The following is a 26,909-nucleotide window of genomic DNA, read 5'->3' as shown; positions in this document are numbered from 1 at the left end:
CGAGGAGATGTTCGCCAATCGATTGTTACACTCCACTCATCCATTTTCGCAACTGCACTAGCATGTTTGGATTCTCAACTCACAACACAGCAGCACTTTGTGGGTCAAACATCTGATTCGCAGTTCGAAAGTTCTGCTCTGGACTTTTTGATCACAGTGTTGAGATTGTTGTGTTACAAAACTTTTGGTTTGTGTGGCTTCTGTTATTGTCTTTATATTTTTCCATTGTTAATGTGACAGTTGTGGTTATTAGTTTTTTTTTTTTGATGATGTTATTATTGTTGGTAGTGTTCTTATGTTTGTAATTGTGGATATGGTTGACGTCGAACTGCGGCTTCCTCGCACATTCCAAAAGCATACATCTCGGTTTGCTTGAAGACTGCAAATTGTCAGTAGGCGCGAATATCATCCTAAACGTTTGTTTATCTAAAGTTGCAGTTGGTCCAGGATTGAATGAATTATAAATTATAAAGCACTCCGATCAATAGCCGCCAACACCCAAGATGCCTTTGGATTTCCCCTTGGAGGGGGAGGATTTCAGAGCAACTGATCCACAGTGATTATACATTTACACCACAAAATGGCACGAAGAAAGTGTTACGTTTGCAGGCTTCTTGGGCCACAGTTATCACGATTTGCTTGAAAGTCGAGGGGGGGGGGGCAATCCCAGATTGGCAAACTTCGCCTCTAAGTATCTCTATGTAAATATATTGGCCGTTTCTGTGTATTACGCAATGCAAATAGTCAAAAACTTGCTTGAAACTCGAGGAAGGAGACTATCCCAACTTGGCAAACATCAGCTCTAAATATCTCGACGTATATACGTAAATAAATATATTGGCCATTTCTGTGTTTTACGCAATGCAAATAGTCGCGTCATCGTCTTGCCTGAATTTATGTTGCAGGTGTTTGTGCGCTCTCTTGTGGAGAAAAGGACAAAGTGCACTCCATTCAGCTCTGACAAAAAAAAATAAAAAAATAAAAACGACAATCAAGAGGTGTCAGTGGCATTACGGGTTACGGACCACGTGATAAACTACTTGACTATTAAAATGAACGCAGTTAGTCATAGAAAAAGGTGACATTTAGGTAGAAGATATATATATATATATATATATATATATATATATATATATATATATATATATATATATATATATATGTTATGATTATCTTTATCATTATTATTATCATCATTATAAGTTGGACAGGCTATTGGTTGCCGAACAATTGTGACGACATCAACGCACCCCATGTTGGCCCAGACAGATGTTTCCAAACTTACAAAATAAGTCACATGACTCACATTTAGTGTCGCTGGCATGTGCAAACAGTCATCGTGCACTTTGGAGTTTGCGTTTGTTCGTGATGGCGAACATCTTTCTAGTTTGTGTGCTGTTGTCCACTTTTCAGCTGAGTCCTGGAGGTACGATCATGAACAATAGGTCCAAACATATTTTGTTTCTAGTATTTTATGAGTTTGGTTTTGAAAGTTGACCTGCTTTTGGCTGCAGGCCCAGTGTTTCTGTCTGACAAAGCGGCCGACGGTGTCCTGAAGCGATCCAGGCGGGCGAACACGGGCGTGTTTGAAGAGATTCTGGAGGGCAACCTGGAAAGAGAATGTATGGAAGAAGTCTGTAACGCTGAGGAGGCCAGGGAGATCTTTGAGGATTCACAAAAAACTGTGTGTCTTTGCCCATTTTTAACATTATTCACCATCAATGCACATCTTGGTTGCTTTCGTGGTCACTGAAATGGGCATCATTGTTTTTACAGTTGGAGTTCTATCAAGCGTATCTTGGTAAGAATGACAAAATCCATTTTTATCTTATAAACAACTATTTTACATATATACGTATATGGCGGCTCGCTTGAAAAGCAGTTGGGGGGGGGGTGGGCTGATCTTTTGCGATAGTCGTGTGCTGTGCATCCCCAGATGGTGACCAATGCGAGTCGAATCCTTGCTTGCACCAGGCCTTGTGCCAAGACGGCTCCAACTCATACACCTGTCACTGTCGAACCGGCTTCACCGGCGACCACTGTGAAATTGGTGAGCTGAAAATACCCCAGCTGACTTTCGGTTGGACTTTTATCAGTTGTAAGAAAAAGAAATGTCCTCTCTTAGATTTATTTAAAAGGTGTGATCTCAATAACGGAGACTGTGGGCACTTCTGTGAGCCTGCGGATACTGCGGGAGGTAAATGTTACTGTGCGGAGGGATACAAGCTGATGCAAGATTGGATCAGCTGTGAACCAGAAGGTAGATCAACGTCAAATTACAATCAATCATCGAAGAAAATTATAGTACTAAATATTTCTCTTACTAGCCGAGTTCCCGTGCGGCAGGACCGCTGTGATGAGATCAACTCGGTCTACGTTGGCCACCCTTAACGAAAATGGGCCATATCCCATGAGGCGCATTGTTGGCGGAGACGTGGTCATGCCAGCAGAGATCCCCTGGCAGGTAATTACAAACTCTCCAGTTTGGGTGAGTATCATTGACTACATGTATCTGTGGCATAGCCCTCCTGTGACACTTTGTTGTGCGGTGAAGTAAAATAATGCTAAATAACGACAAAAATGAAGACCATCTTTTTGTAAGAGGTCAACTTCGTAATCTTAGACTGCTGTCTGTCTGTCTGTGCAGGTGGCTTTGATAGACAGAAAGAAGGGTAAGGTGATTTGCGGGGGCTCCGTTCTGAGCGAGCGCTGGGTCGTCACCGCTGCCCACTGCGTGACAGAGGCACTGGGCCCCTTCTTCGTCAGAGTGGGTACGACCCCCTTTTAAGATCTTCCCTCTCCCAAGCCTTCCATACTGCCATGAAAAGGACGGCTAGTTTGTGACATGAGCTCAGTAAAACATTTGAAGGAGTGCCGTGACCCGGCTAGAGAACACCTTGTACCATGTAGTACCTCAAGTTGGATATGGCGTAAACACTCAAACGGCATCTTTCTCGGGATGTCTGATGTCGTGTCTGTCTTCCTGCAGGTGAGCACAACATAAATGTCAAAGACTACACAGAGCAAGACATCCAAATATCCCAGGAGCACACATTCCCACTGTACAACGTCAGCGTGAACCCATACGATCACGACATCGCCCTGCTCCACCTCCAAAGCCCCATCAACTTCACCGTCGACGTGCGGCCCATTTGCATCGGACCCAGGGCCTTCACCGAGGCCCTGGTGAAGCGAGCTTCGCCCGCCACGGTCAGCGGCTGGGGCAGAACGCGCTACCTCGGACTCCAGTCCAACGTGCTGAATAAAGTCGAGGTTCCCTTCACCAGCCGGACAGAGTGCAAGTTGAGCAGCAGCGCTAGGATCACCCCCGCCATGTTCTGCGCCGGCTACTACAACGAGGCCAAAGACGCGTGCCAGGGAGACAGCGGGGGTCCTCACGCCAACAAGATTAATAACACCTGGTTCCTGACGGGCATCGTGAGCTGGGGGGAAGAATGCGCCAAGGACGGCAAGTACGGGGTGTACACACGCTTGTCTCTTTATGTCGACTGGATCCACAACATGATCCACGGGCTGAACCACCACCTGGAAGCTCCTCCGCTTGAACGTGATATGGAGGAAATACAGTCGCGTTAAACTTGAACAGCTCTTTTCTGCAGGGAAGAATTTTAACATGTAATTAATGTCATGTTTGAAAGATGAATATATGCATGGTGGGTGATTGGTTAGCAATTCCAGGTCACAGTGACTCTTCCTTTATTTTTTATTGAATTAAGGGGGGGGGGGGGAACCCATTGAGATTTCTATAAATTGTCAAAGCCACTGCAGACATCCTTTTTTCATATTTTGTTTCTTTCGGACAGACATGAGAACATAAAAGTTAATGTTTCAAAATTCTTGGTGTATTGAACTCAAGCGTGAAGTTACCATTTCCAGACTCGGCAACTTGACAGAAATCAGCAATGTCAAAATTTGGACCCTAAGGTGAATGCTGATGACTTCATTCAGTCCAAAAATTCCAATAAAATAAAATTGAGGGGGGGGAAATTTTTTTTCCAAATTCAGTCCAACCTGACAGGCAGATGGTGTACCGCAAATTGCTGCACTGCAACAACTTGCTGCCATCTGCTGATTAGGAAAAAAAATAAAAAATAAAGAATTTTCACACAGAAGCATAATCAGTGTTGTTTTCTGGGCAAAAAGCAACAAAGAGACCACCGGCACAGTTTTCTTGTCGGTGTAGGCTTTAATCCAAACCCTGAAAATGGGACATATCAAATCAGTCAACGTTTATGGACAGATATTGCATTTCTGAAACGTTGGAATTATCAAAAGGCTTATTTACACTGCAGTTATTGCAATAAATATCTCAGTAACCACTGACCAGATTGCTTCTTTTTTTTTTTTTTGCAAAAAATGTGCAAACTATTCTACCCGGTTGCAAGAAACATATGAATCCAAGTTTAGGCTTCTTGGCTTGACAAGATGAATGAATACGTCGAGCTTTTTTTTTCCATGTTTGGAAAAATCTGTGCAAAACCAGCAGCATTTTCACGACAGTTACAAAACCACAGCTTGTTTTGTTACGTAAGCATTCAAGCAATATCACGGCTCTCGGGAATGAACGGAGATCTGATTTCATTGGGGGGGGGGGGGCAGCTCGCAAAGACAAATAAATATTTGAACAAACAATGTCATGTAAGCAGGCTCCTGCTGCTTTCAAGATACATTTCAAAAGCCGCTCCCCAAGAGGGGCCCTCACTCGGATTTGGTCATTTTATACAAGCGTGGCATCAATGTTTAATGAAGCGTTGAACAACACACGGTGGTGTCTATCTCACATTAAAGACAACCGGCTTGTGTGATGGAAGCTTTGAGGGCGGGGCTAACAACAGGAAGCAAGAAGGCAGCACACGCAGCTTGATAACCCATCAGTTGCTTGCATTCGTGCCCATCATCATCTTCCGTATCTTGGCTGCAGAATTTTAAGTCAGTTTTTTTTTTTTCTAATGAGGTTTTACATTATACAAGCAAGTCAAAATTGAAAGTTGGGTGTAGTACCATGTTAGGCCACAACAAATATAAAACACATCCTCGATGATAAATGGGGGTTGACTGGAATGAATGAGCAATGTGCCGAAGGTAGGTGATGCACATGCCCCCCCCCCCCCCCCTCATTCATACACACACACAGAAAGAATCTAGAAAGGCAAACACACACACATAGGCCACTTTCCTTCCTTGTTGTGGAGATTGTCCTCTTGAAACAATTTGCTCACTAAGACATAAGCGCCCCAAGTTGACAAGGAAAATAAAACGAGTGAAAACCCCATTTTGGCACTTGAGGAATAGTACAGAAGGCCCGTTACAAATGGCTAGAAATTCCCTTAGAAACTGGGTATGATGTCAACTGGGTGTCTATATATATAAAAAAAACAAAAAAAAACAGCAGTTCTCAGATACTGGGAAAGTGCAGAATGTCCCCTAGTGTCTCCAGGGAGTACTGCAATAATATCAAGGCATTCTGATTTTGTGCAGGTCCATGATTTTTTTTCAAGCCATTTTTTCTAGGATGATGTTCACAGTCAAACATCTATATATTCCGTAGGAAATTGAACCCAGTCTTGGATCGAGTGTTTCATCAGTCAAAGCAAACACTCATGCTTGCCAAAAAACGGAGACATTCCTGCTCGCATCTGCACTGTGGAGTCTTGGGAAAGGACGCAAGGCTTCCACAGCTTTTGTGCTGGTCATATATGACGTTTGTATGTGTGTGTGGAGGGGGAGCGACACCAGAACGGATTGTCAATTCCAACCTGTGAGGGTGTGAAGAATTCCAACGCCTTAAAGTGCCACAAAATGAGGACGGGATGTCCTTCTTTGGTCTGATCACGTGCGTCGCTCACTATGGAGAACTGAGCTTTCTTGTCCTGACGTTGCCAGTTTCTGCAAGGAAGCAGAACAGAATTCGAGACAAACTCAAATCCAGTGGTGGAATGTAAACCGTATATACTGGAAAGTGTATTTCAGAGTGGACAACTTGTGTTTTTCTTGACTTTTCCCGGTGTCTTTTTTTATTTTTAAACTGTACTTCAACTTAAGTAAAAAGAGAGTATTTTTGCCACCTCTACGAAAACTCCTTTTACCCCTGAGTCTGGAGCAGCCTGCTCGACTGCTCCCTCTTATGGTCACTTGCAGGCTGGCAGAAGCAATAAAACCATCTTGGTGGCGACTCAAATTCTTCACCAGCCTGACCGGAGAAGTGAGGAGGAAAAGAATGACAAATACATAGTGTTGGACAGAAACAAAATTTAGCATTGCCTCTCACACACATAGATTGTATTTTTATTGTTAATAAACACCACTAAAACACTTTCCTTAACACGACTGACATGTTTTCGAATCCACTTGTAAAACGCATACTCACCAGCGGCCTTTGTCGTCTTCACACATCAGCTGGATGACATCGCCACATTTGATGAGGACGCTGTCCGGTCCGTTTTGTAGGCAGTCCGCCAAGGCCCGGTATCTGCCTCGAGACTGACACGCAAATAGCGAGTCCATCCGTGAGTATATGTCACTAGAGACCGGCATGTAGTGCAGGATTTCACATAATTGGACTAATTTGTTCATTAAAAATACTCCAATTATGTGAAATGCTAATTTCAGTTTGCTACTGTATAACGCAAATGAAGTCTGCTTCACTTCTGAATTGTTTGTGTTGTCTCGCTATTTATGTCATCCAAAACAGGTCATTTTGAAAGGTTCTAGAAAATATTTTCTTAGCTTTCAAGAGGACTGATTGTAAGGCGTCTCACCAGTTTCACCATTTGCGTGTCAGGCTGGTGGAAAGCGTGCCGGCCTCCACTCGTGTCATCCAGACCCTCACAGATGGTTACAGAGTGATGATGAGCTCCCGGCCAACCTGGGAAAAACTTTCTGTTTTAGTGTTGAAAAGTGGCGGAAGGTTCAAAAAGATGTACGCACTCCTGCGGTTGAGCTGGTATTTGGGGGCGCGCCGCTGGGCGTCCGGGCTGCTCTTCCCCGACTCGGTGTCCTCCGAACTGAGCGACGCTCTCTCTTGCTTACTGGTAGCAATGACACACAAACGATACAGAGTGATTTGTTGGAGACGAGCTTAAGAGTCAAGATGGCACTCATGGAATGACCTCCGTGCTGCTGCCTGCGCATGTATGAGCATTCAGACAGCCAGACGGCATGATGGGAAATGGAGCAGCCGTGTGCTAGCTTCTCTAAAGGATGGACTGCGTTTGTGTGTTTAGCTAGCATGAGAGAAGCTTGTGACAAGATCCGAGTTGAGGGGAAAATAAATACAAACCTTTCAACTGTTGTTTTGGTTTCGGAAAGCAGATAACAGCCGCCTTTTTCAAAAGTCGTCATGACAAAATAAGGAGAATGAAAGGGGCTAGCCTCAGAACTGTTCAGGTGGACAACATTCAGAGGACACAACATTAGGTACACCGGCATAATGATGACAGAGCTTCATTTTTTGAAGACCAGTCCAGGGTGTACGTCATTTCGTTCGATGTCAGCCGGGATAGGACTTGAGACCACAAGTTGCAAAGAAAATGGCTGAATGGATGGATTGCAGTGGTTGTACCTAATGTTGTTTTCACCCGGAATGGCTCAGCGCACTTCCGAACACGTCCCACAATTCACGTTTGCTGTGTGATATGCAAAGCCGAGAGCCACTATGCAAACACGTGGGGCTGAGTTTACCACTGAGTTTTTATGGCAGGTCAGTGGCACTGGGGGCGAAGATGGGGCCGTTGCCGGGGGCTTCGGGGACGGGGGCTTCGGGGGCGAAGGCACATAAACACGTTGGACGTTGCGGAGACCAAGCGCAGCCCCGGCAGACAGCCCCTCGGAACCCCTCTGGACGGCCGCAAGGCCCTGCAGTGAAGGGGTGGGTGTACGGGGTGGGGGTCAGGGGCAACCACACACAGTAGGACACGGTGGCTGCTGTGCCCACGCAAAATTGGATTTTGGTGATGTCACGTTGACTCGTGCTGAATCTTGCAACACCAGCTGACCATGTTGTGTTGGTATGGATAAGATCTGAATCGCAATAGACCTTTTCATTATGACGTCACTCGTACTTGCGAGTGGCAAAAAAAATACCGTTAGTTAACCCCATTAGTAAGTTACGATGTTACTCAGTGGACATAATTTAGACAGTTAGCATGATCAGTGATTGAGAAGCTAGTTCATTGATTTTTTTTTTTTTTTTTTTTTAAACAGATAGGTCACTATAACGCTAGTCTAAGCTTAGCTAACAAGTTAGCCATTGTTTTGCTAAAATATGCAAAGTTTACAAACATTGTGAAAAGGTCCATAGCCAGGAAAAATAAATAAAAGGAGGGAGGGGCACTGACCTTTCACATGGTGGTGGAGAAAGATGCATGTGCTCTACTGGTTGTCCATTTTGATGAATCTCATCTGGAAGGAGACCATACTTTTTATTTTTTGTCTTTCTATTATCTATGACTATTGGCATGCAGGTCCAGCACTGACCTCGCAGTAACTTCTGCTGGTTGGTTAAGATGCGACGCAGCTCGCTGAGCCAGGACATCTTCACTGTCACGCTGGGGGCCTAAAACAGAACAACACGTGCGACCCATTTGTTTCGTGACCAATCACTATTTCTACCGACTCCTTACCTGAACCACGTACACCTCCTCCCTGCCACTGTACCAGATCTCAAACTTCCTAGGATCTCCTTTGACGTTTTCTGTGATCCCCACAGCAGTCATCTGCATACAGACAGACACACATCACCTATCACATGTACAACAGCTTCAGAAATATCATAGGTGAAAATAGCAACACTTTTAATAACCCATCAGCAGATCTTTTGAGATTGTTCTATAAATATGGACAGGATTTATTAAAAACACATTGGCAATCTTATGAGAGGCAGTAAAATAGATGGGAAATTATGCCTTGATCATTTTTTCAGTTTTGATTGAAAGAGATTTCTTTGATTAAAAATGTTTTTATTGTGGTGATTTTTGGTGGTTTGGTCAGGCATTTTCCCAAGACCCCCCTTCATAATCCTAATGTCAATGAAATGCAATTAGAATCAAAAGTGGGCTATGCTTTAGGAAAAACATAGTAATGTGAACTTAAATTTGTATTTTTTAGAGGAAAACAGTTGCATTGCTATGAGAATGTCATACATTTTTTTAAAGTCTTAATCTTGTATTAGGTTGGAATAACAAAATTGCCATTTTACATGAATAAAGCCATTTTTTTTTCAAGTTGAAATTGTCAATGAATGTCAGTTTAATGAGGGTAAAATAATTTGAGTAGATTTCAAAAATACATCTTAGTTTAGGAAATGTGCTAATTATTCTGAAAAAGAAGCCTGTACTCTTAAAATTTAATTTTAAATTAACCTTTTTCTTTTTAACAATCGTCTATCCGAGTGTAAAGAATGAAATGGATGAATATAACAAAAACGATCCCAAAATCCTTGATTCTCCTTCCAACATTATCCTTAAAACTAAATGCCTAATAAATGATGGAACCTTGTAGCAGTTTAGTGGTGAAGCTGAAGCACAGCTACAACGCGTGAACTTCCTTGACTCCATGAGCCTTCTACTTTCCTGATTCAGGAATGGCTTAGGCGACATTTTAGGTTTGACAATCTACTATAAAATGCCTGGCCAGCTGGAATTGAAAGGCTAACCTTGATGCAATGCTTGAAGCCGTACGAGGGCGTTTTGTCACAACCTTCCCCATGCTCCTCCCTCTTCTTGCAAAAGAGCAGCACGCTCTCATAGAGGAACAGATGGCGCTGCATGGGTTTAAAGCGGGCCAGCTCCTTCATGCGCGTGGGCCCTTTCTTGTGGCTGATCCACACACTGAAAGAACCCTGCATCAACACGCGGCCCAGCTCGCAAATGTCCCCCTGAAATAGTGCGAGAAAGATGAGCAGTTCTATATAAACAGGCAGTTAAAAAAATATACATAAAGGCCTCACCTCATATCCTGTGATAGAAATCTGATGCATGGAGTCGTTGACGGATTTGAGCAGGTCCAGCATGGCTGTTAGCGCTCCCTGCAGTTCAGATGATCCCTTGCAGTCGGTGCTATGTTTCAGGAGCTCCTGGGAGCATACACACAGATCAACATTTAAAAGGAAACATTAATTTCCTAGAGCGCTTTCCCTCACCAGGGTTGAATATTATGGGCAATATGGTTTTTAATGGCTGTAAAAAAAATAATTATGTTCCCAGCATATTCACAATTTGTGATTCTTTTTTTTTCTCATCTGGGTCTTGACTGGATCACAATTGACGTGATATCAAAGTAAGGGAGCATTTTTCTTTTGGAGTGTAGTACAAGTGTAACAAAAAAAAAAGTACACAACATGTAATTAAATGGGCCTTTTGATTTACTGTTTATTGATATTGACATACCTTAAGCAGCAATTGATACTTGGTGAGGCGTTGAACTGGTTTTAGCAGGTAAGAGTCCAGGCCCAGTTTGTGGCCCAGTTTCTTCTGACACTCCTGAATGGGGAAAAAAAAATACATTTTGTAAGTTAAACAGACAAATTATGATTGTATTATACGTGCATGCAGATTTTCATGTGCACAAATGACCTGAAAGAAGGCACAATCCGAGAACTGCCGCCACAGAGCGTCAGAACGTGGTTTGTTCTGACAGTAGCATTCGTACATTTGGAAGTTCTCCTTCTGCTGACACAAATCCTCATTATTTTGTGGAGGGGGGGGGGGGGGGGAAATAACATTTGCATACAATCATGGAGCCATTTTTGCCAATAATTTGCTTCTCACCCTGGCAAGAAAGCAAAGTCCCACACCTTCAGGAGTGTCCAGGCATCCCTCAAGATCCTGGAGAAACATGCTAGGTTGCCAAAAAAAAAAGGTACAAGCAAATACACATGATTTGAGGTAATACTTTTAACAAAAATACTGGGACACTCTACCATTAAATGTCTAATGACAATAATCTATAACAATGCAAGCAAAGTATATGTTTGCTTTATTTTATGATGCCGCAGCCGTGGAGGACCTGCCTGCTGTGAAAGTTATAAATGTCGGGCATGTTTCCGAATAAGACTCCTCTCTTGGCGTGCAGGACGGGCGGCAGGAGGTCAGCCAGAAGTGGGTTGTCCATCTCTACCTCATAGCCCTGCAACAGCATCACAGTCACCGGGCCTGATGACCTCATTGTGTGCGGTGAGGATGCGCAAGTTTGTTCTCACGAGAAGGACGGACAGCAGCTCCTCCACATAGATCCTCTCCGTCTCAATGAGCTCTCTCATCACGTGACTGTGACAAACGCAAACAACAAAACATCCACAAAAAAAACCACACAAGTTAGACTAAGGAAGAGCCACAAGGGTGTCATTACAGTTAATGTAGATGTCAATTTTACAAATTTTGTTTTGTAAAATATATAAATGTTATATACCAAGATAATTGTATTTGTTATATATTTATTTTATAGATAAACAAATCTCAAAAGGTATTTATACTCCCCCTAAAAGGCTTTAGAAATGCTTAGGGATGGCACAAGACGGTGGCAAAGCACTATGCACGCATGTCTAAACCACCTCAACTTAGTTCAGTGGTACCAACAAGTTTTTGATATGGTAGCAAAGCACAGCTTTTGTCCAACTGCACCCTCTAAACTCACTTCAACACCAAGATGAGGCTTATGTGTCTAGATGTTCGTCAACTCATTTGTACTGCAAGTGCTAAGTGGGCCAAGAACATACTTTGCCCACCGTTGTTTTATATCGAATCAGTGAGTTGAATATCAACGGACGGACAGATGGTGAGATGAAACGAGATGGGCGTGTCTTCCTCACCGCTTGAGGACATCCGGGCTGTCCTCTCCTTCCACGCCGTACGACACACAACTGCGGCTCTCCTGGTAGTCATGAATGACCTCGATCTGGAAAAACACAGCTTTCAATTCATGTTCACTTAAAAAAAATAAAAAATAAAAATCAAGAAAATACATAAATGTCTTACTTTGCGAGCATTGGGGCCTTTTCGGGATGCCCTCTTTCCAGGGAGAGGGAGATCAAATGTGAATTTCAAACCGTCAGCTGTAAAAAGCAGATCCGATTGTCAGCTTGCTGAAATACAGCAGTGCGAGTGTGCACATTTGTCGTGCAATCACATCAGTCTGTGCTAATAATAATTTCAACTGGAATGGAGAGGGCAGTTATTTAATGCATTTAAAAAAATAATCCAATTAATCATCCGGTATCGATAATCTGTATTTGCATAAACCACAAAAAAAATCTGTATCAGCCGGGCCCTAGCATATACTGTATTGTGTATAAGATAATCTAGAGTTAAAAAAAAGCCTTATTATTATTATTGTATATGCACAAGAAGGACAAATTAATAGATGTACTACCGTATGTCTTGAGGTAAAAGATATAGAGAATTAATTGGGCGCAACCTCCCTTGGGACAAACATGAAAGTGTCTTTTATGTATATGAAGCGCACACGCTGTACTGTATACAGCAGCTAGGTCCTTTTCTTTATCATGTTTTAACACAGGCTTAGATTGTACCGTGCTTGGGGGAGAAAATTGGCGATTTTGAGCGAGGTGGGTTCTCAGCACGGGGGGCCACCAGCTGGACCGGTCGGACGTGTTTGTCGGCCAGTTTCCTCAGATCGGTCCGTCGGTTCTGGATCATCAGTTGCACCGCTGCGTGCTTCTCAAACGTTTTACTTATCTTCTCCTGATAAAGATGATAAAGATTCTTGATGGTTTGGCACTTTGCAACAAATCCAAATGTGCCGTACCTGCAGCTGAGAAGTGATGACAGCCTCATACTCCAGAGCCAGAACTTCAGGTGAAGATGTCATTATGGAGGGCGAACCCTCCAGGAAGCTCTCGATGGCCTTCAAAGCAGTCTGTGCTCCCTCCTTGGAGTGGAACTTCTCTACAAGTTGATTGGCCAGCATATAGGCTCCATCGTCACACCAGGTCTGGGCCTAGGTGTAAGTGCGGGAAAAAACAATGGGGACAAATTATTTAGAAGACCAACTATGAGGATAGGTTTGTCAGTATTCTACTGTTACTCTGCTCAAGTAGAGATACTTGTAGATGAACAGGACATGAAAAAAATCTGGTTCGATTCTTGCACTAAGACTAAAAAAATGTACTCTACAAAAGTCAAATAAAAGATAACATGGCACACATCTCTCGATTTTGCTATGCTATCAAAATAAAATGTTGACAAGTTCGCTCACATGGAACAAGTAAAAGAAAAAAGCTAAACTAGCTAATGATAACTGGAAGCAGAGATGGAAAAGGTTCTGAGGCCATTACTTAAATAGAAATACATATGCTTGTAAAATATTACAATAAAGTTAATTGAGTAACAATATAGAGTGAAACATTCGATTCAGAATCTGAACCATTTTTGTAAAAAGTAACAAGCTTGACAAACTACAGAGAAGAAAGTATACATTTCTGTTTTCAAATATAGGAAGTAAAAAGGTAGTCAGAAAAACAAAAGTATCTGTACTCTGTGACTTGACTTTCATGGAACTACCTGGTCCAGAGACTTAAGGAGCTGCTGCGCTTGCAGGAGATGACAGCGTTTGTTCCCCAGAGCAGCATTGAGGCTATCACAGTGATGCCGCAGCTCGTTGCAGCGTTGCATGATTAGAGCCGTGGCGTAGTGGTGTCCCGCAGACAGCTGATGCCCGTGAAGGACGACGATCTGGGAGCGTGACACGGCTTCCTGTCCATCCAAAAGCGAGCTTTGCTTTCATCAACGGCGCGGGAGCATTTCAGACACCTGTGACAAACCTCAGCAAGTGTTTCCAAAGTCTCCAACTGTTTGAGAGCCTGCTCGGCTTGAGCCAGCGTGTCTACCGTCGTGGACAGCTGGCTCTGCTGAGACGTCACGCCAGACAGGCACGATTCCATCTGAAATGTCATCAACACAAAGTCACTAGGGAGAAATGAAGGGTTGGAAACTCTGAGGTCACCAGTTGGACCAGTATAGGGGAGAAGCTATGTTTTAGGTATCCCTGAAATGACATGAGATTATACTCGGCTCTAACCAGTACACGATTTTTATTGAATACTGTACGTTTACCTCTTGAAAGCTTTGCTCATACGTGAGCAGCTGCAGGTACTGATGCAGTTTCAGACGGTGCTTTTCAAAGTAGCCATCAAAGGCCAATTCCATGTCTTGGAGTTGAGTCAGGAGCCTGAAAACAAAAACAAACCCAAAAACTAAATAAAGAACAAATGCTGTTACTTACAAGTTATGCTTTGAAGCATCTTATCAATGTATGTACCGTTGAACCGTCTCCCAGTCCAGCTGGACATCCCAGTGAGGGTCATTATTGTCCCTAGTGGTGGTGGTCTCCAGGCTTGACAAAAGATGTTGACCCTCTTTTGATAAAGATCGAATGGCCTCCTGTCACAGATGATAGAAGTTATCACCATCCATCAAGACTTTACAATAATGTTTTTTTTTTTTTTTCAGGATGATAAACTTATAGCAATGAAATACTTGTTAATGAGGTATTTTATTTCCTTATCATAGTTTGCAGGGTTTGGTGCAACCTTGTTAGCACCTGAGAAACACATAGTTTAAAAAAACATTTTTGAATAAGAATTTTACAATTAAAGAAATGAAAACTCAAAATGAATACTAATTCAATTTCATTATTTGAATTAAACTATCGTAGTTACAAATCAGTGCTAATGATTTTTTGCTCAGCAGTATATGCTAGCTGCATTAGCTGCTATGCCAACTACTCGAGTACAAACTTCACTATTTGATAAAAAGAAACGTTTCTGTTAATGTGTGTAAGAGCACAAATCAAATATGCAAAACACAAGAGAACATAAGCTAGCTACCCAGTGTCAGATCAGTTAGCTTGATGATGTCAGTTCTGCTGAGTCATGGCTTGCAAATTTGGATTTATTCAAACAAATGCTTCTATACTGTAACAATGTCAATAAAAGGCACCTTGAGCTTTCTGTATTTTTCATTGTGAGAGTCCAGGAGACTCTGAATGGCATCACCCTCGCTAGGCATGGCGGTCTCGGCCAGTTCAGTGCCAAAGGCCTGCAGCATGTGTGCGACGTCTTTCACTGTGACGGCAAAACTTTCAATGGCCTGGAACAGAAATAGATTGGCTAGAAAGTAAACAATGTACAGTGGAAAGCTCTCTACACATACCTACATTTACAACTTGTATTAGATTGTAAATATTTACTTTCAACAGTCTTCTGTCTCTTCTTTGACACCACACAAAGTAAAATAATGTATTAAACATTATCGCGTTAGTAAGAAATGGATTACTAAAATCCCCTCTGAAGGTCCGAAATGCACCACACACTACAGCTAAGTTGTAAAATATAAATATAATTGATGTGGCTTATGTTTTGTTAAGCGTCCATATACAGTACCGTTCTTAAAACTATCCAGTCGCTGTGACAGTAGTCCAGGGTGCCTCCGAACTCTGACGTCAGTTGATTTTCATTGATGTACTTCAGCAGGTCTGTGACGGAGCTCAGCATCACCACCTGAATGGTCACATCCAATCCAGTATATAGATCATGTTGAAAACGAGATAACCAGGGGTGACAAACTCAGAGGTCAGGGGTCACATTCAATAAACTAGGGACACTATCAATACATGCGAGTTGAGGTTTTCCCGCTTGTTCAATTGCAAAGCAAGTGGAGACAATTGTCTATCTATTATGCTTTCACACCCTTGTAATAATAATTTTATCATTCTAAAATAGTACAGTGGAGATTGCCTTACAGGCATCTTCAGCATGAAGTCCTCCTGGCTGAAGCGAAAGCCGATGTCCGTGACGGTGCGGTGGAAGAAACTGGTGGGTCGGAGCACTAGGACCAGATGGAGGTTCCCCGGAAAGGAGGCCTGCAAAGAACACAAGAGAAAAATTATCTGTGATTCATGTTGAGGAACAGTTTGCAACAAAACACACCACCATTACATAAACCGTGATAAATATGACCTGTAGAATAAATCGGGTGTCTCTGGCACTCTCTGTGATAGATATACAAGAAACAACCACACCTGAGGAAAAACAACCACTCAGAGTTTGAAGACATGACTTACGATATGCCAATAATTTGTCGCTGGTAAAACTAGTGACACCAGTAGATAATTGCATCATGTTACATTTTATCCTAAAATTCTTAAGCGCATTCGATTAATGAGCACATACTCGGCAGACAGCTTGCAAATAGTTGCTTTTTGCATATTTAAAGTCTTAGATCTCGGGTTCTCGTCTGGTAAATCATTCAGGCATGCCACACGAGTTATTAAGCACCTTACGTCACGCAGTCAAACGAGTCGACTTGATTCGGTACTTTAACGCTTGTCTTGTGTTACACTTCTGCAGTTTGTTTGCAAGGCCAGTGAACAATGGCGGTCACCTCCAATCACCAGCCACCCAGCAATAAATTAATTACTGCGTAGAAAAATGATTTTACTCAGTCAATCCAAGAGATGCATGTGTAGCCAACTATCGACAAGAATTTCCAAAGTCGTCTATCCAAAACCGCATTAACTTTGTCTTTCAAAAGTACAATAGCTTAATGCTAACACACAATCCAAATTTGCTTTAATTATAATTATATATTTAATAAATGATAAACCTTCAATAACAAATACATGAAGAAAGATCATATAAGAATACTCACGGGCATATGTTTATCATATGCGACAATATATGTTTCATTGTCAACGTATAGTATTTCACTAAATTGCACACTGCCCCCTAGTGGCCATTTGGCCGATTGAATTCAAATGATGGACAAACTACCATACTTATTACATTCTAATGATGGTATTTGTGTATATTTTTAATAAAGTGCAGCATTGCTTTCAAATGTCAAGTCATACTTCTTATGTGTGTAATGATCTCTTTTCCAGCAGCGTGACGCGTTCGGACCTGTCGTAATGCTGACATTGATTTGTCCTGAAGTGACCGAGTGACGTCAAGCATGCACGTGTGAATGTGAATGGAAGGTTGCAAACATGCATGACACACTCTTCCCAGATAGGTCTCTCTTTCTTTCCTTCCACTCAGAGCATGACTAAGCAAAAGTGCCCACCCCTCACACACACACATACACAGCTTTCCACTCATTGCCGCATTCCCGCCCTCAAACTTCACCCAAACTCCTGCAGCGAATGGGAGGGGGGGGGGAAGAAAAATCATCGTTACCGGGCTGGTCCGAATCTTTGCGAGTCCTCTCCGGCAACATGTCTCAGCCATGTTGTGATAGTGGGACATCTATCCGGCTTGTATTATTTTACAGCTCCACGAGGAAAGCATCAGCAGCAGCCTTGCTACGGAGAAGGAAAGAAGGATGGACGGATGCAGGCGAACACTCTGTGTCTGCCCCATCATCATCATCATCATCTTCATCCTCTCTGCAGAGCCCGCGTCATCCCACCTTCTTTTTTTTTGGGGGGGGGGTTGTTTTACATTTCTACCGGTGCCAGGCTGTCCCAAAACACTAGAAACAATCTCGATGTGACGCAGCTGAGCAATTGTACACCACTGCAAACAGTTTCTCAAAACAATATGGAATATCTAGTCATCTGGTTTGTCCTGTGTTGATTGCAACTCATTCCATATTGCTCTCGCCGCTCTGACCCAGTTCAAATCTGACGTGTTTTCTGCTTCTCACGTCCAGCCTTGTCCCGAAGCTGTATGTATTAATAACGTTGGACTACTTTGTATAGTCCCTCCCACATTCCAAAGTCAGGCATGGTAGGATTGAGAACTCCAAATCGCTCGTAGGAGTTCTTGTGAGTGTGAATGGCTGTTTGTCTGTGTGCCCTGCGACTGGCTAGTGACCTGTTTCGAGTGTCTTTTCCTGTATGCCAGGGGTGTCAAACATTTTTTGCCGCATTGTAGTCATAGCTTCTTTCGAAGGGCCAATGTGACTGTCAACCCAAATAAATGTACGAGTACCTCATATTATAAAGCTACAAAACAAACTGACAAATAACCAGTTTTCAAATCAGACGAGTAAAAACTGGTCAAATATAAAAAAAAAAAAAGATGATTCAAAGTGAAGACAATTTGCAATTCTAGTATTGACACACAAACGGGCCACATCAAATGATGTGGTAGGCCGTATCTGGCCCCCGGGCCTTGAGTTTGACACCTGTGCTGTATGCCTATTTGTCGGACTTTCCGCCAGATCTCGAGCCAACCATCCCTTACCATTTCGCAGTTCTTTGTTATTGTTGTTTTTGCTCCCTTCTCTCTGTCTCCTATCAAACCTCAGTCTGTCCATCAGTTGACAAAAAGGGATTATTCAAATGCTCTATGAACAACAGTCGTACAGGACATATGGAAAAATGTAATCACCATGGAAATAAACTCACTGCTATTCTGGCCAATGCAGTCTTGATGGAAGCCCATGTGTCCAATCTCCGGTCTAAAATGATGATGAACTTTACTCCTGGTTGCCTTGCTCTATGTGGGGGGGGGGGGGTGGGGGTGATTGTCATATGGCAAACAGAATTGAATTCAATCAAACGTGTTTATATTAAAACGATCATGAATAAAAATAGCCACAACATTTAAGGGTTCACATGATAGTTGTTCATTGGGGGGGGGGGGAGTGAAAAAAAAAAAGGGGCTCTCGCAACCCAAAACGTTTGACAACATGCTCCTGTCGATTTGTCAAGACACTACAGTGCCAAGTGAGAATTCCCGACTGCTGCAAGTGCTGACATCGGCAGAACATCTAACACAGCGCCTGTCCGGTGAGGCCACGCTGAGGCTGTGCTCAGAATGTCAACGTTTGGTGCACTGCAGCGAATTCAGGCTACCACAGACATATGGCACGCACACAAAAATGGGAATTTGGTATCATTATAATGAACAATTTTAATTATTGGGTAAGAACACTGAACGCAGATTTATGACAATAAATTTATCTATCTATCTATCCTAGCCATGTATAGTGACAGGCGGGCAAAACAAATAATCTTCCACTCGAGGTCAGAAGATACACTAAACTTTCAGTAACTGAAGAGTTGTGGTAATCATTTCAATGAGAGACGTGAAGTGTCCTGATTGAGCGCAAAGGGATGACAAGGAGGTAAACACGTCTACATCAGGGCGACATATTCTTCGATGTTTTTCATGTCTTGTGTGGGCAATTTGTGAGAGCGAGATGTAAGCACGCACCGAGGGATGAGTGTGAGGTACGTAAAGACTTTGGCCAAGGCCTCTTCCGGTATGTCCCGGAAGGCGGAGCTTTCCGGGAGCGTGATGATGACACTGGAGTGTTCTCCGCGACCACCTGGGGGGGGGGGGGGGGACACATATACAATAAATGGTCTTCTCCGTGGTGCCGCTTCACATTAGCTTAGCCTTTTTGAGTGGGATAAGGACTCACCTGACAGGTATGCGACTTGTTTCTCGATGTAGCCACCGACCTCCTTCATGCTCACTGGAACTGTCACCTCTGCAAAAGAATAGAAAAGTCTCAAACACGAACAGAGCCATTTCTTTATAAGTTGGGAGACGTTTTACACCATTGGATTCGGTTTTATGTACATTCTAATTAAAATTCTCCAAGTGCTTGTGCTGTGTCTTGACAATTTCCACTATTGATATCACATTCAAGGAAACAAAATGCTTTGTATAATAAATACCAACATAAACCTGCAAGAAACTATAAAAGCACATTTTTAAATTTGTTTGAGATAGAAAATAATTCACGATTTACACTATTAACAACTAAAGAAACGAGAGGAAAGACGGAGATGAACAAAGTCAATGAAAATAAAAATAAAAACTTAGCTGATGCAATTGGAATCCAACACAAATACAAAAATACTTGTTTCATTACTAGTAATGGTCTGTCTTAAAATGTCTATGCATGTACATTTCTATTCCATTCCATTCATTTTAAGCTATTTTCCTTCAAAATATGATTTGGCCATTTAAACAAGAATTCATTTGGTTTAATTTACAATTTAAATGAAATAAAATAAAAAGATAATAAACGAAATATTCCTTAGGGTACAACAGTGCACCAGAGTTGAGCCCTTATTTGTAATGAACTCGGCCGCTAACTTCTGAATTTTTGATGCGTGTGTGTAACTGAGAGCATCTGAACCCGGGCCAGGATGAAGTTACCTAGGATAAGTTGACATTTACACTCTGTGCTGCAGTTCAGGATTGAAGATGGTTTTACAGTATATTTCCATCAAAGAAAATAAAGTGGATACATTCAAAGAGGGAAATAAAAGTTTCTATTTGTGAATTTTACTTTGAAAAGATTCTGTGAAGCAGGAGAGAATAACACCCGAGTATATGCAATTTAGCATTCATACGATAATAATTGATGCGTTACTGTACTTGTTGGGGCACTAATGCCGTTGAGCACATTTGAAAGCATCCCGATGTCAGCCAAACAGTGTGACCCGGATAAACAATCACGCACCCGCTAAGCGTGCCGGCCGGCCGGCGTTCCTCTGAGTTTTGTCGCAATCTTTCCAGGTTTTGCATAAGTGGGAACCAAATAATCCCCATTGAAGGAATGTTGGAGAAAACAAGGTTTAGTTGTCACCCCCTACAAATCCTCGCAAATCCCAAAAGTCTTGCAATGTAATCTGACATGGTGGCATTTATCCGTGTTGACCAAATTCAAACAAAACCATCGCAGCACTCTGGTTTTTTATGCTACGTGTGGTCAGTCTGATACAGAACAAATAATCTCCTAAAGATGTAACCCAATACAAAAATAACAACAAACGTTTGACCTCAGATTTGAGCATCATACTTGTGTCTGACTCCCAAATGTGAACGCTTTTAATCCCCACGTTTTTAATTCCACATTTTTTTCTCACGAGTTTAACACCAGTGTTGTGTCAACGGACAATTTCCCAGACTTGCACAACATTTTTGTATAGAAACTACGAAGAATGTTTTTTGATGGGTGCTTTTTTTTCTTAAGAGTAGACAATGTATGTATTATTAAATTGTGTAAAGTGATATTCAGTCCCAAAACACCTAAGAATAAATACAATTTTATGACAACACCACTAAAAATTAACCCATCAACATTGTCTCTTGTGTACACAAGAGATAAATATCGTGATTTATTGTTATTTTCTAGATTTTATTTATCTTGATAAGACAAGCTTGGGGTTGCATTGTTTAATTGTTTGATGGAAAGTTCTCATATAGCTACAACAGACGATGCAAATACCACCTGAACCTTCAATCAATGATCACTTGTAAGATTAACCTAACTAGCATGTTACTGTATTTTTTTTTTTTTTTTTAAAGAATTCCCCCTGTGTGGTCTCAGTTCACACACGCATTAACATAAAATGCCAAGGTCCATTAATTAAACAATGAGATAAGCTTGCCAAGGTAATCCTATTATCCTCGGGGGGGAGGTGACAGTATCCGTGAAACTCAAACTTGTGGGTTCAGTACTGCCTCCTTTGGTGACTATCCTGATGGAAAATACCAACGTTTGTGCCGTATTAGGACAGAGCAGATTCATTTAACACCTCCACTGAGTGACAGTTTTCAGATATATGGCTCACATTCTCGAAACATTTTCAGTGTTTACAGCACTTGCTGATTTATTTCAGTACTAGCAGTTAGCAGCGTAGTCACTACGAACATTGTGTGTGGTAGATAAATTTGCATTTGAGTGCAAACGGAGCATTATTATCTTTGTAAAAGGCACATTTTCCAAATTGCTGTGGCGACTGAACACGGCAAATTATTAGCAATAAAAATTCTGTAAATAAAACCATCTGTGATAGATTCAAACGGGTAACCGAATCCCTTGAATGACATGAATAATATTGATCACAACATCCACATTCATGCATTGATAAAAAAAAAAAAAAGAATCAAAAGTTACCTACCAGACACTCAGTGTATGCATTGTTTTCTTTCCCACATATTATTCATAAAATGTCCTTTTTAATCATGAATCGTGCATGAAATGTGCTATACAAGTAAAGTGACCTTGCACTACAGAACATTTGAACCTCATTTGCAGTTAATCAGCTCTTTAAATTGCGGCAGGTGTTAGTATGCGATTGGTTGATTGTTTACACAGCCACATGCTCAGCTATGAGGGTGTGCGCACTTATGCAATTACATTTTCTTCCCCCGCATTCTCTCTTATTTTCTTTTTTTTTTCCAATTGAGTTTCCCAGCTCACATTAACAGTGGGCAGGAAATAATTAAATGATTTATCTCGTCTTTTTATTTTTTAAATATAGCAAAACCCGGCATTTGAACAAGGGTGTATAGACTTTTGAAAAATCCCTGCAATATTTTCCAGCACCCATCCAGTTTGAGTTGCCTGTACTCACGCTGCAGTGTGCTCTCCAGCTGGGATCGGGCCTGCAGGAGGCAGCCGTAGCTCTCCATCTCTTCCTCCGACTCTGTCATGGACTCCTCTTGCGTGGAGGCCGGGCCCATTCCCCTCCGAGTGGCCGCACGGCAGACGGCTGGAGTAATCCAAAGCTTCTCACATCCTGGTCCCTGTTCTACATACACGGCTGACGCGTGTAAGCGAGCATCCCCCCGCTGGGCTTCATTCAAGCTGCCGGAACTTGCTGACCTTGAACTGCATGAAAGCAAACATTCAGTCAAGCAAACATTCAGTCAGCTGTTTTGTCACTCACAACAAACATGATTCCTTCCGTCTGACCACAGCTGCCTGCCGGGCCGGGCTACTGCCCCTCCTCCAGCTTCTCTCTCTCTCTCTCTCTCGGAGCTTGAGTGCGTCAGCTTTGCACTATAAAATCCTGACAACAAGCCAACTCTTGGCTGTAATTCATGCTCCTGTGTTTTATGGCTTCGGCTTTGGGCTCTGAAAGCATTACAGTAGGCAGGATTGTTTGACTGCGAGTGTTCTCGTAGTCACCGACACAAAGCAGCTGTGGAAGAGAGCGCTTTTGTGAGAGAGCATGAAAGTCCTAACACACCCTTAGCCAGCCACTGCACAATTACATTCAAAGGGAACAAGCGTTTCATTGTGAGCACTGCGACCCACACTTGAGTCTTTTCTTAGCTCAAATCGAAGTGGGCTGCAACTGTGATAGACACGCTTCCTGTATGGAGTTCAAACTATGACTAGGCCGCCATTAGGTCGTTTTCAGGAATTACCTTTTAATGTTTATCAAGAAGCAAATCTTTGAAAAGAATTGAAATGATTACTGTCAGCTTAATAATTAAAATATAGCTGTGTATTGCCATTTCAGGTTAAATTGATGTGACTGCGCTATTATGCTATTAAGGTATTGGTTTCAAATGCAAACTTCCAAGTTTCCACTCATTCATTTTGGAAGTAATTCTAAACTTTTCCCAGACTTTACTGGCATACCATCATGCACTCCTGGAATGAATTTCCAGGTGTCATCTAATAGACACCCAATTCTTAAAAATGCTTCAAGGCGGCTTGGAAAAGCAGAAAAAATCCTGTGGAGGTAGACAGGAGGCGTCGACAATTGCCCCGATGTTCTTTTTGCTCAAGGCAATTGAAAAAAAAAAAAAAAAAGACTTCTGCGTGGATGGGGAGGACGCAGCTCAGAAGCAGCCGTGCAGTTGATCCAGCTTATCCTGCCAGCAGTCTCATTACTGCACAGCATCTGCTTGGTGTCCTCAAACACGCGCACACAGAAATGAGAACAGGGATTTTTATCTTCAAAAATGGTCTTTATTAAAGAGAAACTTTCAGAATTTAAATAGAATTTCAATACATTCATCTTAGAGGTCAAGGAGTGTTTTGAGGCTGGCGAGCCAAAAAAGGGCACAAGATGGTACGGTGTCCATAACCTCTTGGTTTTTGGTACATTTTGATTTTCTTACAAGAAAAGTAGCTCGGGAAAAGAGAAAAGGGTTAGAAATACAATCCGTTCTTGAGATTTCTGTTTAGACATGGGAAACAAACTCCACAAAGGTTGAAAGCCGTCGGGGGGGAAAAAAAAAAAAAGAAATTGGCATCACTGATGCCACTTAGAGGTTGTAAAGTTTCATAACAAAGCAGGCTCGACTTCTTTTGCCAGCACAGTGCAGTCAGGAGGTAACTCATAAAGCCTGAAAGCAAGTTTTTTTTTTTTTTTGTAAGAATATCAAGACAAGATAACTCCATAGTAAAAGACCGAAAAATAGAACATTTGCGAGTCAAATGATACCTTAATAAATACGGAAAAATATACTCGTGTGGAAAAACTCACGCACGATATAATGTATGTAAAAGTAATTGGATGGTTGAAGGGAATGCATCATTGTACAGTATATTTATTTGATAATATCACCTCCTCACAGTGGGATGCCATGTACATAGTGAGGTTCACGTGCCTTGATGAACCATTGATGTCTCGTCAACAGTGCAGGAGTGGTCAAAGAATTTTCCTAGGATTTCATTTCAAGTTGCTTGTCAAACAAACCCGGCCATTTGGCTAATTCTAGCTTCATTTAAAGAGCAACGTGTCCACGGCTGATTTGGCCCTATTTCTTTCCAAATACAGTGATGCCTTCAGATATTCGTGACCTGACTTGCTTTTGGAATTAATTTGTTGTTGCTTTGACTTGTGAGCAAAAACAAAACAAAAAAAATGTATCGTGAAATCAAATCTCTTCACAACAAGCAGCAGTTTGGCAGATAGTGAACAATTCTTCAAAATCTGTATTTAAAACCTCATGTTGCCCTAACGTGTGTTAGCTTATTGCTATCATATAGCTGCTAATGCTACAAATGGGCTAGCAAATACCAGTCACTGTGGTAGATCTAATAAAACTGAAATGTAGCAAAAACTGTTCAATTTCTTTAGTTTTAATTTACTTGTGACACTACTGTATGTCTTTATTGTGGAATTTTTTTTTTTTTGCTGCTGCAATGAATGGCATTTCCATTCATTTCAACTGCAAACAATACCTGAAGAAGATTTGAGTTATAAGCATGGTCACGCAACCAATTCAATTTGTAAGTCAAGGCACCACTGTAAAAGGCAAATTAATGCAAGTTTCCCACAGGCATTTGTGGCTTTTCTTGAGCCGTTCAGGAATTTTGTGGGCATGCACACACCCACACAAAAAAACAACACTTTCAAGTCACAAATGTCTGAGTCTTTTTTTTTTGGCTTTCAGCATATGAGCTTCGTACAGTATAGCACATATATTAAATCTCATCTTAAATGGACTCTTTTAAATTAAACATAAACACTTTTAAGGCGTGAAGATTGAGGTCACGCTATGAGCTTTGTCACACTGCCCCTAAATCGCTAATCTATTCCTTAATCCCCCCCCACCACCCACAGACACACACGTTTTTGGCTTTTTTTTTTTAGAGCGCGTGGACGGGTTTTTAGCAAACTAAAACTCAAATGACAGGTTTTCACTGATTGAAAAAAATAAATAAAAAAAAGTGATAGCCCAGATATCTATATTGGGGGAAAAAAAATAACCATTAAACATACCTCGTCCTTCTCTTGTGGTTTTTAAACATTGCATTATAAAGACTTTTCCCCTCATGCAGTCGAGCATAAGAGTGAGTGGTAATGTAACTGCTTGTCAAAACACAGCAGTCAGAGCTTGGGGACAAGGCAGCTGTGTATGCATTCATTTGTAGATAAAAGACAATAGTCAAGTCTCTCATCTGAGTACATTAAAAAAAAAAAAGGTGAGCTGCTCTGTAGTCATGCATGGGTGGCGTGTTTGTGTGTGTTAGACTGTCAAAACTAATCGAGAGGACGGACAGTTTTTTTTTTTTCTCCTTAAGAGTCAGAAATGCTGTTTTGCCTCCTCCCGTGGTGATCATGCGTCTGACCTGACTGGCACAGAACCCTGAAATATGGCCGCTGCCACTGCCGCATCCCTTCAGTGGTGAGCCATCAGTTGTTTGTAAGAGATGAGAGCCACGGCTGCAGCCTGGACAAAAAAAAGAAAGAAAAAAAAAAAAAGGGTCAATATCTATGCACCTGTGGAAAAGAAAGGCCAAAACACAAATTAGACAAAACGTCACCAAAGAGAAAATACAGTGCACCCAGAAGGACAAAAAAATAGGGGAGGCAAATTACCCTGATTAAATAAAGTTTTGTGACACACACAGAAGAGACACAGAGGGGGCAAAAATGCTCACACTGTACTTAAGTAGAATTGACTAAAACCATGAACCAGGTCATATGGTACTAGTACTAAGTGTCAGGTAATGCAACCTAAATATCTTGTTTGTGATAAAAGAACCAGTAAAATAATTGACAAGCGAATGAAAACATGTTTAACGCTTTAACGATCGCCATTTCCGTGATCACAATCTCAACTTTGCTTGAGTTGACCTTTTTCAAAAACGTCAAGACACCTGCAAGTCTACTTAAGTACAGTCAGGAAGTATTTGTACTTGGCTTCTCCTCACCACTGCAAAAAGTGATTATTACTCTGTCCTCTTGCTTTACCTGGATGTGCACAGCTGGTCTTCGTCGGGCAGCTAGTTGGGGAACACAAATGGGGGTTTAAGCGCCAGATGCCATTGTACATTTGAAAAGTCACTGGCAATCGCACGTACACGTAAGCTCTGACTGACTACAGGATGTGGTCAAAACACAACACACACACACAAAAAAAAAAAAGTATGGGCTACACCCTGTGATGTTCACATTGCAGAGAGAGAATAGGTGGAAGTTTGCAGCTTCCGAGGGAAGCGTGAGATAGGATGTTGCTCATATCGTTGTGCAAAGATGTTGGCAAAAATACCACTCAATAGTTGAGACCTGCAATATGAACATTTTGAACACCGGAAACCGAGTGTTAAGTGTTTAAAAAAAAAAAAAAAAAAAACCTCTATCATTGTTAGTCACCACCACTCATAGGAAAATTGCCTCATCATCCCATTTCTTTAAATGTTAAGTGTTTACAT

The 26,909-nt window shown here is 41.8% G+C and overlaps 3 protein-coding genes across 9 annotated transcripts in view; 1 reads left to right on the top strand and 2 right to left on the bottom strand.

Annotated features, from left to right (window-relative positions):
* Positions 1–1,288: 1,288 nt before the first annotated feature.
* Positions 1,289–4,442, top strand: f9a (coagulation factor IXa). Its single transcript, XM_085906399.1, has 8 exons — positions 1,289–1,426; positions 1,515–1,684; positions 1,777–1,801; positions 1,937–2,050; positions 2,126–2,260; positions 2,328–2,464; positions 2,648–2,771; positions 2,990–4,442. The coding sequence occupies exons 1-8, from the start codon at positions 1,369–1,371 to the stop codon at positions 3,595–3,597; spliced, it is 1,371 nt and encodes a 456-aa protein (XP_085762525.1). The 5' UTR covers positions 1,289–1,368; the 3' UTR covers positions 3,598–4,442.
* On the bottom strand, positions 4,169–22,998 carry mcf2a (MCF.2 cell line derived transforming sequence a). Of its 2 annotated transcripts, none has more exons than XM_085906396.1 (30): positions 22,363–22,998; positions 19,410–19,478; positions 19,199–19,313; positions 18,388–18,478; positions 15,778–15,897; positions 15,419–15,535; positions 14,976–15,125; positions 14,296–14,417; positions 14,091–14,205; positions 13,799–13,918; positions 13,539–13,730; positions 12,784–12,975; positions 12,548–12,719; positions 11,994–12,070; positions 11,828–11,913; positions 11,219–11,285; positions 11,030–11,145; positions 10,788–10,857; positions 10,593–10,685; positions 10,407–10,499; positions 9,968–10,093; positions 9,674–9,895; positions 8,643–8,735; positions 8,497–8,575; positions 8,358–8,421; positions 6,949–7,049; positions 6,780–6,886; positions 6,389–6,501; positions 6,087–6,211; positions 4,169–5,907 (listed from the first exon to the last, which is right to left on the bottom strand). In XM_085906396.1, exons 1-30 carry the CDS (start codon positions 22,469–22,471, stop codon positions 5,867–5,869), a joined length of 3,357 nt encoding a protein of 1,118 aa, XP_085762522.1. In that variant the 5' UTR covers positions 22,472–22,998; the 3' UTR covers positions 4,169–5,866. The 2 variants fall into 2 exon arrangements, with proteins under 2 accessions (XP_085762522.1, XP_085762523.1); XM_085906397.1 differs by having other exon boundaries at positions 6,108–6,211; positions 22,363–22,995.
* A 1,279-nt stretch (positions 22,999–24,277) lies between these two features.
* atp11c (ATPase phospholipid transporting 11C (ATP11C blood group)) overlaps positions 24,278–26,909 on the bottom strand; it is a 30,710-nt gene continuing 28,078 nt past the window's right edge. For 3 of the 6 annotated variants that reach the window (XM_085906391.1, XM_085906393.1, XM_085906392.1), the window contains 2 exons: positions 26,449–26,480; positions 24,278–25,924 (listed from right to left, as the gene is read on the bottom strand). Coding sequence is in view for 3 of the 6 variants with exons in the window: in XM_085906393.1 (XP_085762519.1) it covers positions 25,888–25,924; positions 26,449–26,480 (69 nt within the window). In the remaining 3 variants the exon portion in view is untranslated. Of the gene's footprint in view, positions 25,925–26,408; positions 26,481–26,909 lie in introns of all 6 variants that reach the window. The other 3 variants (XM_085906395.1, XR_015065562.1, XM_085906394.1) reach the window with 3 other exon arrangements.

The sequence above is a fragment of the Syngnathus leptorhynchus genome, chromosome 2 (genome assembly GCF_054491065.1).
Source record: "Syngnathus leptorhynchus isolate UIUO chromosome 2, UIUO_Slep, whole genome shotgun sequence".
NCBI lineage: Eukaryota > Metazoa > Chordata > Actinopteri > Syngnathiformes > Syngnathidae > Syngnathus > Syngnathus leptorhynchus.
The sequence above is the reverse complement of the archived record's forward strand: the minus strand, read 5'-3'. Positions and strand labels throughout refer to the sequence as shown.

Excerpts from the sequence above, each read along its gene's own strand:
- mcf2a (XM_085906396.1), bottom strand. The coding sequence starts at position 22,471 with ATGGGCCCGGCCTCCACGCAAGAGGAGTCCATGACAGAGTCGGAGGAA. Across the intron at positions 12,720-12,783 it reads TCATCACTTCTCAGCTGCAG|GAGAAGATAAGTAAAACGTT; the intron begins GTACGGCACATT and ends CATCTTTATCAG. Across the intron at positions 8,736-9,673 it reads GCTTCAAGCATTGCATCAAG|ATGACTGCTGTGGGGATCAC; the intron begins GTTAGCCTTTCA and ends GTCTGTATGCAG.
- f9a (XM_085906399.1), top strand. The coding sequence starts at position 1,369 with ATGGCGAACATCTTTCTAGTTTGTGTGCTGTTGTCCACTTTTCAGCTG. Across the intron at positions 2,051-2,125 it reads CGGCGACCACTGTGAAATTG|ATTTATTTAAAAGGTGTGAT; the intron begins GTGAGCTGAAAA and ends GTCCTCTCTTAG. Across the intron at positions 2,261-2,327 it reads GATCAGCTGTGAACCAGAAG|CCGAGTTCCCGTGCGGCAGG; the intron begins GTAGATCAACGT and ends TTCTCTTACTAG.